At 38.4% G+C, this 12,977-nt stretch overlaps 1 protein-coding gene and 1 long non-coding RNA gene across 4 annotated transcripts in view; one reads left to right on the forward strand and one right to left on the reverse strand.

The window, feature by feature from the left end:
- LOC112991974 (uncharacterized) overlaps positions 1 to 506 on the reverse strand; it is a 30,989-nt gene extending 30,483 nt beyond the window's left edge. Inside the window, exon 1 of one of the 3 annotated variants that reach the window (XR_003261394.2) lies at positions 345 to 506. This is a non-coding gene — a long non-coding RNA (uncharacterized LOC112991974). Of the gene's footprint in view, positions 1 to 136; positions 262 to 344 lie in introns of those variants that run through there. The other 2 variants (XR_003261393.2, XR_010392260.1) reach the window with 2 other exon arrangements.
- On the forward strand, positions 230 to 9,722 carry RNFT1 (ring finger protein, transmembrane 1). The gene is made up of 9 exons (XM_026114824.2): positions 230 to 336; positions 2,162 to 2,579; positions 2,901 to 2,977; positions 3,615 to 3,715; positions 4,355 to 4,508; positions 6,306 to 6,464; positions 7,351 to 7,416; positions 8,286 to 8,387; positions 8,775 to 9,722. Exons 2-9 carry the CDS (start codon positions 2,204 to 2,206, stop codon positions 8,907 to 8,909), a joined length of 1,170 nt encoding a protein of 389 aa, XP_025970609.1. The 5' UTR covers positions 230 to 336; positions 2,162 to 2,203; the 3' UTR covers positions 8,910 to 9,722.
- The last annotated feature ends 3,255 nt before the right edge of the window (positions 9,723 to 12,977 follow it).

The following is a 12,977-nucleotide window of genomic DNA, read 5'->3' on the forward strand; positions in this document are numbered from 1 at the left end:
TATGCTAAAACATAAAATAGATGTTATTTCCCTTCTGTAACTGCCTCCCCAGCCGCACGTTAACCGACGCTTTTAAATCAAAAGCTCCAGGAACCACCGCCCCCCCCCCCCGCCGCAGCGCCCCGCGCCGCCTCACCGGCCCTTCCCTGACGGGACGGAGGCCTCGCGCAGCGCGGGCCGCGGCCGCCCGTTGCCAGGCAACGCGCAGCGCCGGGCCTTCCTCCTCCTCCCCTCACGGCTCCTCCTCTTCCTCCCCCCGCCGCGCCCGCCCCTTCGGCCTCGGCGATGGAGGCGGCGGTGGCGGCGCCGGGCGGCAGGCGCTGGCCGCCCCCTGAGGTACCTACCGGCGCCCGCCCGCGCAGGGAGCGGGGCGGCGGGGCGGGGCGCGGCCGGGCCTCCGCCCCCCCCCCTTCTCCTCTCCGGGCCGCGCGGGGCCCCTGGGCGGGCGGCGAGGCCGCGGCGGCCCGCGCGGGCGCGGGAGGTGGCGGCTTAAATGGGGCCGCGGCGGGAAGGGGCGGAGGGTGTCGGGCGCCCGGAGCCGGTTTCGCCACATTAGGGGCCGCGGCGGGAAGGGGGGGGGGGGAGTTGTGCTGCCTCGCGTTGCCTCCGTTTGGGGCTTCAGCTGAGCAATAACTTAGTTGTTGGAGCGCTCTTAGGCAGGCTGCCACGGGTCAGCTGCATTTCTTGACTGGAATAACGTCGCTCGCTTTTTAAAAACACTTTACTGCCCATTTTTGCAGAAGTAGGCCGTAAACCTCAACGGAAGCCTGCTAATTAAATATTTTTTTCTTTTTTTAAACAGCATTAGTGGCCTAATCCTGCAGACACACTGTGCAATACCGTTCACACGAGTTAACACCGACTCCAGTTTATTGGCTTTATTCATAGCATAAGATTACAGAACATGAATTTTGGCTAGATTGAAGTATGATGTAACCTTTGGCCCTCAAAAATATAGTAGCAGCAGTTCTGAATGGTAGTAAGAAACTCTCCTTTTCATATATTAAGTTCATGTAATTCACTCTTCCAATATAATCTCTGTTTTAAAGGTTAAAAGATTTTTACATTTGTGCAAGCATATTAAGAATTTCTTGCAGTGCAAAATTACTCTTTCAAATTCCAGATATGCAAACAGATTTTGCTTTAACTTTTTGTATCCCTGATGAAACTAACTGTGCAGGTACAGTGAGGTTGGAAAACTTCATTTCAAAGAGGAACCTGGACGAGTTGTGATGTACTGAAATAGGTTTATAACGGAAATCCCAGTGTTTCAATGACAGTATGTGATAGTGACAAATACTGTGCTAATACTTAGCAAATCCAGCCTCAAAGCATTCTCCAAAATCATTACTACGATACCACGCGAGTCCAGAGAAGTAGATTAATGCTATTTGAGCAATGGGGAGACATACAGAGAAGTGGAAAATTGCCTAGGAAGACAATGGAAAGATGTTAGAAGAAAGAAATAAAACCTGATCTGGTGGTATCGCTGTTAAGACTACTTTTTGTTGTCTGCATTTCTTTTCTGACCTAGACCATATGGTCGAGGCTCTTCTAAGTGCTTCTTACAAAATGGACTAACCTGGTTTGCTTACTTACCCAGACAGGATAATCTCTTGATAATCTCGTAATAGCCTTCAGTTTTGAATGTGCACTGGCTTTTGATTAGACTTGTCTGAACAAATACTTGCCATTTTACAGATGCATGTAAACATACTCTTTGCTTCCTTCCCATCATCGTTTGTTCCTTCTTTAGCCTGCTACTATTATTGACTATATTTATGAAATATAGTCAATATTTATGCAGTGCATCTAAGATCTCTTCTGTACAAGCTAGTGTTGATTTTCTATTCAAGAGCTTTTGCTGTTCTGATTTGAGTTGAAGCAACCCCAGATTTTACTAAGGCAGCCAGGTTCACTGCAGGTTAGAAAATCTGCATATGAATGAAATGAAGTGATTTAATGAAGCACACAGAAAGCTGTCCTGTGACGACTGGGCGCAATCCAGCATGCCAGCTAAGAGGGCCAGTATCTATCAGGAGAAGAACCTATACTTTGCTTCCTGCCGGCAATCACAATACAGTCTACTATATTTTTACATTCTTTTTCTTGAATTAGTTATATTCTTCCTTATACTGTGACTTTTTATCCCCCACTGTAGGAGGCAAAGTAGCGAGAATCTGGAGCAGAAAAAAATCCCACCATGCAACCACATTGCAGTCATCTCCACAATATCCAAGGGAATGGTGATGATTCTTCATCTTCTCAGAATGTCCATGCAGTGAGACTGCCAGGAGAAAGCTCATGCCATCATAGTGGAGATGTTCGCGTACAGCTAAGCTCTGCTGTGGGAGAAGCTAGAGAAAATGCAAGTTCCCGGCATTCGAGGCCAGGCTGCCAAAGTCACTCACACGGACATGCCCATGGCGAAGCAGGGGGGCTCAATGATGCCACTCCAGACTTGGAGGAACACAGTGGCAGCTCCCTCTCAGAGCTCAGATACCTTCTTCAGTGGCTGCACAAAAGTCTGCCATATATCTTGATTCTGTGTGTCAAATTGATCACGCAGCACATAATTGGTAGAGTATAACCAAATAAGGTCGGGGGGAACAGACCCTCCCCCAAAGATAAAAATATGCTAATAATGATGCCTGAAGTAAAATTTCATTTATTTTTAGCTTTATTTTTACTTGCTTTGTTTATCAGGAAAAATATATTTCTTCTGGTTTCTTTTGCTGGCGTATATACAATGTGCTTAATTATTTTGGCTTGATAGTCTGAGCTATTAATATTTTGTTACAGTTACTGCAAAGACATATTAGAAGTGGCTTCTTTTTTTAAACCCAAATCAGTATAACTTCTTATTTTCATGTATATAACTGACCCTTTTTTCCTAATAGGCATTTCTCTTGGAATTGGGCTGCTAACGACTTTTATATATGCAAACAAAAGCATAGTAAATCAGGTTTTTCTAAGAGTAAGTATCACTCTTTGCAACAAAGTTCTTTTAAGTTAACCGAGACCTCTATGTATCAATTTTTGAAAGAGGTGTGAATGGAGATAATATTATTTGGTAAATAAAACAATGCATGTCATAGGTTTCAAGACAGACGTACAGTTTTCATATAAATCTCAATGCTTCTGTGCACCAGTGTAGAGCTTCTCAGATAAGCAAAGTCTGCAAAATGCAAAGGCTTTTTTCCTCTGAATACTGAAATCACTTCAACTGATATGAGCGTTTTTCAGTTTATGGAAGAACTTCTTAGCGCTATTTCTAAAATCAAATAGCAGTCAGCAGTTTTAACTTTCAGCAGTCTCTATTTACTCTGAAAGGAAAATCTTGTTTTTCAGAATGGGGTGGGTTTTGGTTGTGCTTTTTAGGAAAAACTTTGATACACACAGAAATTGTCTTGTTGAAAAGATTAAAATTACTGCTTTATCTTTCAGTTGAGTTCTTCTATTTTATTTAGCCTAAAATTAATGCAAGTGGTAGTAACTTTACTCATTTGTAGTAGTAACTCCGTTCAGGTGCAGCAGACTTGGTGCTTAGGGATATATTAAAGGCATTGATACTGAGATAAAAACTGTAGTATGTCTTAATGATTATCTTGCAGGAACGGTGCTCCAAGTTGCAGTGTGCTTGGCTACTAGTATACCTATCTGGATCATCTCTCCTCGTGTATTACACCTTTCATTCTCAGTCACTGTATTACAGGCAAGTAGAGGAACATCAATATAATAAATTACTCGGTTAAATATTAACTGGGAGCATTTAATCGGGGCTGCAGCTATTTGACAAAAAAAAAAAAAAAGTGGTGTTGCTTTTTCATTCATTTTAATCTCCATTTCTCCTCTGCCAAACTGTCCTGTCCTTAAAAACACTATGTTGGAATTTGTAAGATCAGACCCCATACTTAACTCACTAGCACTATTTCGCGATGTGGGATGTGGCTGGGTTTGATTCCTAGCTTTGACCCTAACACCTTGTCTTCAGAATGCTGAATATGCAGCATTCTGGGACTCTACAGGGTTTATGTCTCCATTTCTTTTTCTTACTGTTCTGTAGCAACAATCTTGGTTGTAAATCAGTCAAGGACAGTATTTCTAAATTGGAAATAAAGCTTATCTTTAGAGGATGGGGGTTGTGATGAAGACACAGGAAAGCAAGTTCAAAAATAGAGAGGTCAGAGATCATAAAGAATCAATTTATGTTAAAGAGACCGTTTTCTTAGCAAAATATTTTTCCTCTATGTAAATCAGGTTTTCTTTTTAAATTAAACTTACTGTGATAGTCTCTGGTTATGCTTTCTTTTAGAGAGGCTGCTCTAGTAACTTCTGATGCTTCTTTTTATAGCTTAATCTTTTTAAACCCTACTGTGGATTTCATGAGCTTCTGGGAGGTACTTTGGATTGTGGGAATCACAGACTTTATTCTGAAATTCCTCTTCATGGGCTTCAAATGCTTTATACTCTTGGTGCCTTCTTTCATGATGTCTTTTAAATCCAAGGTAAGAAAACAATCTATATTTTTGCTTCCTTATGAAGATCCTTTTGCAGTAGAATTAGCAAATTATTAAATTCTACCCAGAGGAAAGTTTTCTTAATTAAAGGTCTGTATATAATCCAGCACTACTGCTGTGGGCAAGAAAAGCCTGTGGAGTTCATGTTCTTTCCTGCTTTGTGCTAAGGAAGGTTTACATTCTGATCTGAAACAATTGCTTTTATTACATTATTGGGTACATGGGTGTATTTCTACCTGTGTGGGAGATGAAGAAACCTTTTATTTGCTGCAATGTAAGAATGTATATGCAGACTATTAGCATGCAGCAGCTGATGAACTGTAAATTTTTTGCTTGCTTTATAATAACTGGCATAGAATGATTTTAAGATCTGTGCATGAAAACAGTTGGGTTTCTTTCTTAGAAGAATAATTCTGAGTTTTCATTTTGTTAATAAACTTAAGTAACATTTGTGTCAGATCAGCAAATTTGATTCATAGCTTAATTTCTCAAACCAGTAAAGTTTAATGGTTTTATAGAAGCCTGCAATGGGTGAAGAGATACTCATTTTTATCTGTTCCCTGAGGTAAGACATGCAAAAAACAGTCTACATTTTATGCCAGGATAGCAGATACTAGTACTGATTTAAAAAAAAAAAAATCAAATACAGTTAGTACATGGTAGCATTGAAACAGGGTGTTTTGGTAGATTTTTATCTTTTAAAATGCACCACGACAAAGTATTTCTCAGGTACAACCACTTTAGCGAAATACTGAGTTACACTCAAGATCTTCTCTTTTTTTTTTTTTTTTTTTCCTGCAACTAGCAATACAACATCCAAAACTAATTACTGAAAATTCCATTATACCAACTGTGACCTAAACTGTGGCTAAGTTAAAGAGGGAATCTGGTCAATAGTGGCAAATCGTGACATCCTGTGTACACTGCTGCAAGAATACTTTATCCAGTGTTGTAAATCTAGTTTTAAAGGCAAACTTAAGGGAACAATATAAGAGCTAAACTAAATATCTATTATTAATTTTAACACTTAAAAGTGTATGTGTGTACATACTACGTATATGTATGTATACAATACACAGAGTACTCTGTGCAGGACACTTACGTTTTATTGAGTCATGTGAGTTTCTGGATTCATTTTACCTCTTCAGTCCAGCTATCTACTCTTCCTTCTCCCCTGCCCCCACCATTTTATTATCACCCCATCTTATGAAGAAGTTCATTATCTCACGGTAATAAGGCTTTTAACACAGCCATGAAATAATGTTTAGAGAAAAAGAGTTTGTAATTTGTTTGTTAATAAAAGTAAGGGCCTTTTCTTATCCTCAGTTTTTAATCCTGAATACTGGAGGCAAGCTGATCTACGTGACTGAATTCATCTTATTTTCCTTTTTCATGTCATTTTATTTTCTTTTTTAGTGCTTACGAAAGTAAGACTGATAGCATTGGTAAGTAGGTAGGCATCCTACAAAGGCCACCCTATTTTAGCCTATTAATTTGATTTTCTTCAGTACAGCAGTTAATAACGCTATTGTTATCTGTGCTGTTGTGGTGACTTATCATCTGGTCTTCGTTCCTTCAACCTTGGCTGTAGCCTAATTTTTTAAGAGTTTGATTTGACACTGTAGTTCTGTAAATCTGTGAGATTTTCACTTGAACATATTTAGTTTTGTCAAAATATGATAAGAGAAAACTACTCAAAAGAATTAAAAAAAGCCTCTTTTCTATATATTTAAAAAATCCTTTGTGTTTTAAATCTTGAGAGATTCCTTTGCATGTCTTGCTCAGGGCTACTGGTACATGCTGTTAGAAGAACTCTGCCAGTATTACCGTATGTTTGTCCCCATACCAGTTTGGTTCCGTTATCTTATTGGCTATGGGGAGCTTGACAGTGCACTAGGATGGACCCTTGGGATACTGCTGGGCCTACTCTACCTCATCCTAAAAGTATGTAAACTTTATACTTCTATTAAACTATTTTGAAGCAACTATCACCGGATGGATATAGGCATATAAACTAATCCATTTCTCAGCATTCCCCAGTGCTTGAACTGACTTGCAGGTTGATGCTCTTCTTTTCAGTTTAACTGATAGAGCCTTCCAAAACTGATAGGAAAACTGGCTAATGGCACTAAATCTTCTTGTTCTCTTTTTCTTTTATTTATTTTTTATATTTCCCTGAACCTGTTCTGGGAATTGATTGGGGGCATGTAGTGAAGAACACTTATTATAAGACACCTCACATCAAACACTGAGCAGACCATCATCACAGATAAATATCGAGAGGAAGAGAGATTGCAAAAATAAAGGTGAAATTCTTGGTTAAAAGAATCAGCACTGTAGGGAAACTAGATTTTCTCTCTGCTAGAGTTCCTGTGTGATGCTACACAAGTCAAACTAAAGAATTCACAATGGCCATCTACTTAGCTAAAGAGCTAATCTGTCCCAAGTATAACCAAACTCAACACAAGGTCTGCTTTAAACATAAAAAAATTTTTTTATGCTAAGATGTCTTACTAACAAGTCTAAAGACTATTGTGTATACAATAATAATGCTGGTGTATTTGCACTTGAGTGCTTCATTTCACAACCTCAACAATATTTTTCTTTTAAAGAGCAACCACCTATTGGGAGAAGCTTCAGGCCAAATTCTTCATTTACATAATAAATAACTGAAAACAAGGTCAAACTGAGCTATAGCTTTGCTTACATTCCTACCATCATTGAATTAACTGTGAGATTTTACTATGAGAATTTGCACAAAAGCTTGAAAGCTCTTTAATTTACACAGAAAAATGTTATGCATAACTCAGATTTTTCTTTCTCATTTCAGCTTTTGAACTTTTTTGGACAATTGAGAAACTTTAAACAGGTTTTACGGATATTTTGTACACGACCAGTAAGTACTGGATTCTTTTATGACAAAAGAGTAAACCTGCCTTACATGAAAGTGTTTCTTTCTGAAATAACTCATTCCTATTATATTCCTATATTATTTTATATTGTTCTAGTAATAGACAACTGCATTTTTAAAGTAATCCCTATTCACTCGTACCTCCATTTCACAGTTTGGATTTCTTGACTACAGGATTATGCGGTCACTTGAACAAACAAACAAAATGTTTTCTGCATGTCTCTTCTGATGAACTTATGTGAAATAGCATATCCTTCCTGTCCTAATTCCTATTTGTTAACTGGGATAAATACTGGTTGGATTTAAGGCAAAGCTTTATGGTGGTACTGCAAGTGAAATATAAATGAGAAACCTAGCATGGCAAAATAACTAATGTGCAAGTAACTATTTTGTTAGAATTGCAAGTTTCTAGATAATGATCTTTCTCTACAATAACAGATACTGTCATTTAGAATCTGCTATTCATGCAATAAAATGTATTGAAGATTTTGGAGCACAGTATTATTGAACTAGAAGAACAATAAAGTGTTTAAAATACGATTTTTAAGTGCTTTCTTGATCAAACTGGAACTTAACACAGTGTTTTGCTCAGAGGTCACTGTTAAAATACAACTGTTCCTTGTTTTCCCTACACTGTGATCACAGGAAAATACTACCTAGATAGTATGGTAGGTAGGAGCATGTAAGCTTTAGGCATCAAGGCAACTGTTGAAACATTTAGCAACATTCTGTGACACTGGGGATTGAATATTTTTCATTTCATAGCAGCCCTTATTCCCAACTCCTTTCTATCCTGATTTCTTTCTGTTTTTTTTCCTAGAAAATAATATCTGCTGCAAAATCTTGTTTTACAGCACTATGGAGTGACAGCTAGCAAGAGACAGTGTTCTGAATCGGATGAGATTTGTTCAATCTGCCAAGCTGAATTTCAGAAGCCTATTCTGCTTATCTGTCAGGTAATACACAACTCAGAATTTCTTTAGAATTGCACTCAGAAGGCTTATTGTGCAACTTAGTACAGTCTCAACTGAAAAACAGCAGCTTTATGGAAAAGTTTATTTAAAAAGTAAATTGGAATAGATCACTTCCATAGAAAAATAGAAAAAGCTATGGCTCTTTCACTTTTCTGTATTCCCTCCTAAAACTTCCAATCCACTCATATTCTGAGTATTACTTTTTGCAAACTTAATCTTTTTAGCAACTCGTAAACAAAACAACATAAAGTTAGATTAATGAGAGTGTATGTCTTCTGATTATTTTTAGTAATCAAGCTCTACAGATGATATACCTTCTTATAAACGGAAGAACTTAGAAGCTCTAAGTTCTCATTCTTTTCATTACAGCACACATTTTGTGAAGAATGCATCTCTTTATGGTTTAATAGAGAAAAAACATGTCCACTCTGCAGAACTGTTATTTCAGACCATGTTAACAAGTGGAAGGATGGAGCTACTTCTATGCATCTACAGATTTTCTAAAGCATGTCAGATGACTTCAGTTTTACAGTTTGTTCAAATTAAGGGTTTGCGGCTTATTGCAGCTATGATTGTAGGTGGCATAGGGAAAGACTTTACAAATTTTGGATAGCTAGGATTTTATGCTTCTATGAAATGTTCCAATATTTAAAACAGTACAGAAATGTACACTTGTCTTTAAGTGTTAAAAAAAAAAAAATTCAGAATGAAGGCACAAAAGCCAGCATTACTTCTCTCATGATTCTTCCAGGAAACAGTCAAATCCTTGAAAATGCTGCATTACTGCTTGCAGAAGCTTCTTAATTCAGCATTTTATTCAAAGGTATAAATAGTATTCCAGACTGTATTTATTTTTTCAACATTACTCAAACTAAAAGGTCACCCTACAGGTTATATTCAGGTTATGAGCAATTTTTGTAGTTTGGACTACAATGGGAATTAGAGGTACTTGCCACACTTGGTATTTTAAAGATCATTTAATGCTAGCCCAACAGATCAGAGAAATCAACTTTTTATTGATGTGTCTATAACTACTACTTTTCATTGTACCTGGAGATAAGCCACAAGAATAGGATGTTTGCCCTTTGGCTTCTTGTAGATTTCTAATGGATCTTAGGCTTAATACATAAACCAACCACTGATGGTAGTTTTTTACATAGCATTTTATAAAGCTGATATTTTTAAAGCAAATCTTTAATACTATATTTTTTGTCGTAACAGGCAACCAGATTTTCTTATGGGGAGAATCTATTTTATACTATATTTGCAATTTGTAGTGTGCATAAAAATCAGAGAGAATAAATGCATTTAAATCTATTTGTTTGGTGCATGTTGAATAAGCAAATAAGATTCATCTCTGTTTCAGTAGTAACTTACATGTAAGCACATAATAATGGCTCATTCACTGCTAGGCATACTTCTGTTAAACTCATGTCTTTGTGGGGAGGGAACAAAAAACCTTGAACACTACAACTTGTCTTACGCTAATCACAGAGCCAACTTATGTACAATCTTACTTCCCTTTTTTTTTTTTTTCTGCTTGTCTTTTCTCACCTTCCTATTGTAAGACTGGAGAAAAAAAAAAAAGCACTCAAACTATTCAGCTACAGCAAAATTAAATTGGCTGACTATCATTAACTTGAGATTGTCTTTTAATTGAATACCTTTAGGAAACTTCCAAATTAGAGAAAAACACAGTTATACACATGAATGATACAGCAACTCAAGTGGCTAGGTGGTGTGGCTGGCTATTAAAAAGTTTCAGAGCCAGATTTGTAGGGCTAACAGGGCATGATGGGAGAGTGCTCTTAAAGTTACAGCTAGAAGTTTAATAGTAGTGAGCTTCTGGGTTCTGAATGAAAACCTAACTAACAAGTATCATTTTTCTGTTCAACCTGGGTTTTGCTACAGCATGTTCTGTATTTGATTATTGTATTCTTGTTTGATGCTTACTGCAGTTCAGAGTAAACATGCCCTATGGTTGTTCTACCATAGTAGCTGAATGACTGGGGACAAAGATCCCATGTTGAAGAAAACAAGCAAAAGCTTCTAAAACTGTAATTGGAAACTTCTGGGAGCAGCAGAGGCTGGTTCTCCTGGAAGCCCTTGCCAGCAATGAGGTACTTAGTTTGGAGAATCTACAGCTGAATAATATTAGAACAGTCCTGAGGGTGACAGGAAGAATTAGTGCTTGGCCACAGCCCGAGCTGTGTTGTAATGGGCTTATGCTCTTACTTCCACTATTGGCAGAACAAACCGCTCTTTGTTTCCTCAGACAGATCTTGCGATACCTTATTTTGCATGTAAAGTTGATACAAGATCAGAACTGTTGGTTATTTAAATGTCATTTGTGCCTATATCCAAACTGCTTCTGCAGCAAAACGTAATTTGAGTGTTTTACAAGAACTGAATCTGACAAGGAACAAAAGAGAGTAGGGACCTCAAGGCTGGATCCTGAATCTTTGATATGCCCACAAAACACAGTCAAGCTGGGCTTTCCCAGGACTTAATCAGGAACAGACAATTTATCTGACAAGTATTTTAAAGTTTTTTTCTTCCCACAGGAAGTGTATGAATGCCATGTAAACAATTTGAGTGCTATATTGCATTCAATCAACAAATAGCCTTTAAACAAAGCTTTGTGTGTGCGAGCAAAATGCAAGAGTAAGCCCAATCCTCAGTTTATGGTAAGGGCCAGATATAACAACCAGCTAATAGAATACTGGAAGTAAACATTGTAACTTACCCTGGATTCATTTTTTCTTGAAATGCTAATGCCAACAGCTTAATCATTTTTTAACTCAAATATCCTCCGGGGGAAAACAAACTGAAGTTTATTAGACTTGGCCATCACGTTAGAGGAAGCAAATGTGCTCCCTGATGCTTGAATATTGATCAACTCCAACAGTAATGGGAGAAGTCAGCAATCAGAAGCCCAATACTCTGTAACAAACATTTTTTTAAAATCTTTTAAGGACAACAGGTCTAAAATACTTAGTACCATTCTTGGAATATAACTGGGAGGGTACAGATTCTGAGCTGCACCAGTTGTTAACTACAAACAGGTTGTTCAAACAGTTGTCTTCTTACAAGCAGAGCCCCACCCAGCTGAGTGTGAGGGAAGAACACTGAGAAACAAGTATTCTTTCTTACTGTCTTATCCCCAAGATGAGTAAATAGTAGCCCCATTACTTATGCAGCAAGGAACAGTGAAAAGGGAGCCTGTCGTTCCATCTGGTAAGTGCAAGAGATGTTACAGAGTCTTGGCACTGTGCATTCACATCTGGGCAGAAGGACAACAAAACTAGCTTTTGCATGAATGCTGTGCTTGCAAGCAAGAGCCTGCAGGGAGCATCCTGGAGCCAGCCCACCAGAGAGCTAGCTAGCTTGGTCAGAGAGAGGGCCTGGGAACTCTTTGCCTTTCAGTACCTCTCCCTGTTGATGAATTTGCTTCAAGATCCATTGAAAACTACCCAAGCCCAGTAATATTATCAAACACAGTTTATTAAAAAAACAAGACTAAAAAGATTTTGATCAACCAGGTTAAATTTACACTTCATAAATGAAACAAGATAAGTCATTCTCATCTTAATTACAGAGAGGAAAAAAAAAGTGAGTAACTTACATCCTTGAATGACATCCTCTCTGATCCGCTTGCCAGTATCATGCTATTAAGATGCAACTCTTCATTATCAAGCCCACTCAGTCCAGGGTAGCTGCCCTGCTTTCCACACACACAGACACACAGACAACCAGCACATGTCTGACTCTGCAGGAGACAGAACAGAGAAGAGGATGTCAAATTGCAATCAACAGCCACTCTAAGAGCTGAGGAACCTAGCTGAAGGCACCAGCCCTTGGTAAGACAGGCTGATCAGAACTAGCATCTGTCAGGTCCTGTAAGTCTATGTGGAGTTTCTCCTCCCTCCCTCCCTCTTCCTTCAAAGCTGTCAATGATTTAGATCCACAGTTATACTCAGCGCCTGCCTAGTTTTCCCCCCCACCCCCCCCCAAAAATCACTTAGATCAGCATTTAAATTTGCATTTAGTTGCTATTCACATCTATTTCATTCTGCAGTCAACTATGTTTTATTCCAATAAACTGAAAGACAGAAGGGGCATTACCTTCTACAAAGGCAGCTCAAGTGTGTTTCTTGAAGACACCTATTAAGTTAATCTAGAAGAGAACAATCTGTACTGCATACAGTAAATCATCAAGGAACTGCAGGAAAAATATTTAAGTAATTTGTCTTGTTCTTAAAAGCTTCTCCTCTTCCTTAACTCCTTCCTGTAATAAGGAGTAAGGGTTAGTCTCTGTAAAGTGGAAAAATGAAATGCCTACTATCCTGCTTTGTGAAATACCTTTTCAGCCTACTGCTGCAGAGACAGAATTCATAATAACCCAAACAGCTGCCCAAAAAACAACTGTAGCCTCTCTCTATGTTTGATGCACTTTTCAGTTAATACTGAGAGCAATTTGGGAGTTAATATTAAAAAGAGAACAGACTCCAAGTAAACATCCACTGTATAGTTAGAGTGGACATAAATATTACATGTTTTCCAGCAGCTCAG

Source organism: Dromaius novaehollandiae, chromosome 19, assembly GCF_036370855.1.
Source record: "Dromaius novaehollandiae isolate bDroNov1 chromosome 19, bDroNov1.hap1, whole genome shotgun sequence".
Lineage (NCBI taxonomy): Eukaryota > Metazoa > Chordata > Aves > Casuariiformes > Dromaiidae > Dromaius > Dromaius novaehollandiae.